General features: G+C 37.2%; 1 protein-coding gene across 2 annotated transcripts; it reads right to left on the bottom strand.

Annotated features, from left to right (window-relative positions):
• Nucleotides 1-209: 209 nt before the first annotated feature.
• LOC134542823 (cytidine deaminase-like) lies at nt 210-3,086 on the bottom strand. 2 transcript variants are annotated; one of them, XM_063387371.1, is made up of 2 exons: nt 2,888-3,086; nt 210-1,467 (listed from the first exon to the last, which is right to left on the bottom strand). In XM_063387371.1, the coding sequence occupies exons 1-2, from the start codon at nt 2,922-2,924 to the stop codon at nt 1,076-1,078; spliced, it is 429 nt and encodes a 142-aa protein (XP_063243441.1). In that variant the 5' UTR covers nt 2,925-3,086; the 3' UTR covers nt 210-1,075. The 2 variants fall into 2 exon arrangements, with proteins under 2 accessions (XP_063243441.1, XP_063243440.1); XM_063387370.1 differs by having other exon boundaries at nt 210-1,500; nt 2,888-3,071.
• Nucleotides 3,087-4,801: the final 1,715 nt, after the last annotated feature.

The raw sequence follows: 4,801 nt of genomic DNA, 5'->3' as shown, positions 1-4,801 counted from the left end.
AGTCAAATCAAAATCCCATTACAACATACCTGAAAAACCTAGTTTTAAAATAATAAAAGTAGTTTATTCTGAAATCTTATTGAATGTAAAACATCTTGAAGGGATTTTTTCTCACAAAAAGTTATTTTTGAGCTGTAAAAGGTATACAAGTTTAAATAATTACGAACTCTTAATAGTAATGAAGGCGGAGAATCAAATCTTTAAAAAAATTTTTTTTTAAAGTTATTTTTTAATGAGTATCTGCTATTTACGTTACAATTTCATGCACAATTCTTTGAAACAAGCTTTCTCAATAATCGAGACTGCTCTCTTTGAAAAGTAACCTCTAAGTAATACTAACATACTGTTTGGACATTTTATTATAAACGCTGCTTCAAGGTGGATGACAACTATGCTTGTTAAAGAGAGCAGATTTTACAATAATCATTTTAAAACATTTAATTAGTAAGTATTTCCTTTGCAAATTACTGTGAACACATCACTCATGCACAATGTGCTACTGTAAAGATCTCGTACGTCTTTACTTAGTATTGGGTAACGATTGTGCTCTAAATAACCCCTGGGTACAAAACAGGGCACCGATGTGCTTCTCAGCCTAGTCTAATACCACCATGTTTTTTTGATCACTGCCCAAAAGGCTCCACACCACAGGTGACCACATCAGCTTGGAGTGAGTTTGAAACATCCTTAATATTCAACAATAGAAATGTTATGAAGTAGAATAGATAATTTATTAAAAGTTTAGTAAGTTAAAAGCTGATACTGTTTTACATCCCAGGACCTTGAAAAGTGTTGACAATGGAATATTGATTCACAGGAGGCCTGTAACATGGAAAAGTTGAGAAGTTATTTGACAAGTATTGAAAGTTTGGAGTCATACTGAAGTACCGTCATTTTATATTCTTTTTCCCGCAACAATCTTGTTGAGAAGCATTTACAAAAGAAAACTATGTGGAAATTACATGATTTCGTGGCTCGTTAAAATGGAGTTTGTTGAACGGCCATACTAGAGACATCCATCACAAGGTACTCCTGTTCAGCTGGTTAGAGTGTCGGAGGGTAGCGGGCGAGGCGGTCAGTACTTCCCGAAGCTCAGGGGCAACAGAGCCCTAAGGTCGGTGACCAGCACGCTGGACAGGTCCACCTTGGCCAGGTACACGGCCACGTCAAGGCCGAACTCCGCGAGCAGCTGCCGGCAGACGCCGCACGGCGCCACGTAGGAGTCCTCCAGGTGCGCCACCACCGCCACGGACGAGAACTGCCGCCTGCCGCAGCTCACGGCCTTCACCACGGCCGTGCGCTCGGCGCAGATGGTGGGCGTGTAGGACGCGCTCTCCACGTTGCAGCCGTCGAAGGTCTCCCCGTCGGTGGTGAGCAGCGCCGCGCCCACCTGGAACCTGCTGTAGGGGCAGTAGGCGCGCTGCCTGGCGGCCAGCGCCGCTCGCACCAGGGCCTGCACGTCCTCGTCTGCACAACCACACGTCCCGCGTGCACGCATGCCTGCAGGGGTCCCCGCACTGCTTAGAACACAGTCCCCATGGGCGTCGCAAGGATACATTTTTTGGGGGGGGACTTCAATTGATTTAGTTGTTTCAGGAATATCCATCCCCTGGAAGAAAGCGGATCCTCCCCCGGGAAAATTTGGGGTTTGAAGGTGCAAAAAAAGGTGGTTTTTAGGCGTTTTTCTTTCCTAAATATTCTAATTATAGTTGGTTGCAATATATAATTTATTTTTTATAAAAAATATTTTCAGAGAACAAATTTGTAAAAAAAAACAGTTAACATATCTGCTGGTGCTATATCCACACAAAATCATTAATTTAAACATCAGGAGAAACTACGAAAATAAATATATTATTGGAGGGGACGAAATTAAAGACTTTTATTATTGGGGGGACGTGTTCCCCCGCCCGCCCCCCCCCCCCCCCCCCCCCCCCCCGCCCCACTGGTTGCGACGCCCATGCAGTCCCTGCAGTTTCATTCAATGTGACCTTCCATAAACGATTCTCGCAGGCTGATAAGAGTTAACAAGTTGTTGTTACTGATATTTTATCTGATATACTGCAGAAACTGTTTTACTGCCTATTTTAATACAACAAAGTTAAATAAAAACCTCAAAATTATTGGCGGATAATATTAATTCTGTGTTTGCTTCTGTACTTTTACATTTTTTTAATCGTAATTGGTAATAATAAGTTGTTAACAAGTTGCAACAATCAAAATGCATATCTAATCAATAAAAGGCAGTATTTAATTATTTGCACCCTTCCAAAATTAAAGAAACAAAACTTCTGGATAAAATGGTTGGTCAATTAAAAAGATGTAATCCAAAATAGTTATGCATGTCAGGTAACATATATCATTAAATATTTTAGGCATATGAAATTAACTTGAGATGCAAAGCCTCTTTAAAGCCAGGAACCATTACCCAAGCATCATTTCAATTCATAAATTCCTGATTGTGTACGCCATGCTTTCATTAAAAACAACCAATCTTCTGAATATTACTAACAGATTAAAAATATATTAATATATTTCATGTAATATCTATAACTATGTACATATTTAATTGAGAAATTCAATAAACCCTTCAAACGGCAGTTTAGTTGCTAATTTTATTAAGCTGTGCGCTCCTTGAAAACCGTAGGACCGTTAAAACCAATTAAGGGCACTTTTTATTCAAACTCATTTATAAAAAATACTACCAATCATACGCCTGAGAAACTTTTGGAAACTTCCCTACTGTAAAAAAAAAAGGGGAAACACCTTATTTTAAAAAAAATTACAGCGACGCAAGCAAATACATTAGGTCATTAATTTTCTAAGTTATATATTACCAAAAAGGTAATTATTTCATATGTAACAATACAAATAAAGGAAAACTTACCAAGAGACGAAAAAGTGACGACTTTGCCAGTGGACATTATAAAATTTGTTAAGGATAAAACGGAACAGCAAACAAAGACACTCTAGTCACGTCTTAAATGCGAGCAATTGCTACTAACTGAGTTCATTCTTCAGGGACGAGCAAGTTAGTCCGCAACAAAGGCGACATCAATGGCCCGCGTAAAGTCGACATTCGTTTTGAAAAAAAAAAAGATAAAAGAATCGATCTTTTTCTTCGACGACTCGTAACCATCGATATGTATAAATTATAAAATAATTAAATATATGCGAATCACTCAATTATAAATAATATTAATTTGCCAAAATAAATCTATTTAAACAACACAGGTTTTTTTTAAAATTATTTACAAAGTTCACACTTTTGCAAATAACCTTGTTATGAAGAGGTCTTATGGTTGACAAAGACCGGTCAGTCGTCGATGCAGTTCAGGTATTACCTGGAAGAGCAAATTATCTCTTCAAAATTGTCCAATATTATTAGTCCAATTCTCTTGGAGTATTATAATGACATCGAAATAAAAGTCATTTGCACAGATGTAAATCTGTTTTCAACAAATAGCTTATTTGTTTGACAGAAACAGTTCAACAAGGTCGTGCCAAATGAAAAAAGAATTGCAAAGGCATGAATGTCTTAAGTAATGTGAATTAATTTATTAAAAAACTACGGTTTTTAAAAACTTTAAAGTTCATAGAACATTTATTTTACTACATGCGACCAGTATAAAAGCAATTTAAATAGAAATGATTTAAATGTTTATGGTATGGTGGCAAAAATAATTGTTCTAGTTTTCCATCACTTTAATCTTTATATTGTTTTTTCTCATACAATTTTAATTTAAATTGTTTTAATTGTCCTACTTCATAAATACGAATTGATTAAATACATATTTAAGATTATTTCTCCAAACCCTTGGTGTGCAACTTCATTCCCCTTCATTTCCTTTGCTTCAGGATGTGAGGGTGAGCCATGAATTTAAAGTAGAATAATTAAGAATGTATCTGTGAGGCCAACATATGTATGCGTGACTTAACGAAAACTATACTCTGGAGTCACCCAGTCACGTACAAGGTTGTCTACGTTGTGTGGTTACTTGGTGGAGTTAAGTTTAAGGTGGGTGTGATAGCCCCGATACCGCAAAAAGACCCCAAGACGTGTAGTAGTTAAATATAAAAAGGTTTTAGGTCGATGAATTATAGTTAGCAGATTTTTGAATACGTGAGACAAAGATGAAGGCTCTCCACCAAATGGTGCAGTTGCTCCTGTTCTCGACCTGATGACGACTGCCTAAAGCAAGTGGTGCGAGAATATGGAACAGTGTCACCTCGTGCCAAAACCCACAAAAGTAAATGCTAAATAGAACAACAATAAAGTTAATTACTATTAGTTGGAGCATTGTCCTAATAAATATTGCTAATTTACTTTCTTTTCTGAGTTATTTATAGTTACTTAAGTTCATAATTATTCACACAAGTATTCAAGTTGGCGACTGTTAGGAAAGTTGCCTATCCGAGCTGTTTTCGTAGGCTAGTGGGTGGTTTCCGCAGGCAGGGGCGATTAATAGTATCAAGTTGCTTCAGACCTTGTGAGAGGTGTGGCATCAACTTCAAAAAATAAACATACCTTTGTGTTGCTGGCTGGTGCGTTCGATTAGCATGGCACACGGCGGATAGTATTAGAACCCTGGTCTTTATTACTGCTCAGTGCTGTATGACGTCAATTAAAAACTATATTTTTGTCAATAAAAAAAGGTCATTGATTGGATACACATACACATATATTTATTTTTACAATTTAAGTAATTTATTTTGTTCGTTGTGCCTACACGTACATAAACTTCTGATATGTTGTGCAAGTCAAGAACAAAGTAATAATCAGCTGTTTTTGTGACGTCAC

The sequence above is a fragment of the Bacillus rossius genome (assembly GCF_032445375.1).
Source record: "Bacillus rossius redtenbacheri isolate Brsri chromosome 9 unlocalized genomic scaffold, Brsri_v3 Brsri_v3_scf9_2, whole genome shotgun sequence".
Taxonomy (NCBI): Eukaryota; Metazoa; Arthropoda; class Insecta; order Phasmatodea; family Bacillidae; genus Bacillus; species Bacillus rossius.
This window is presented reverse-complemented; position numbering and strand designations above follow the sequence as displayed.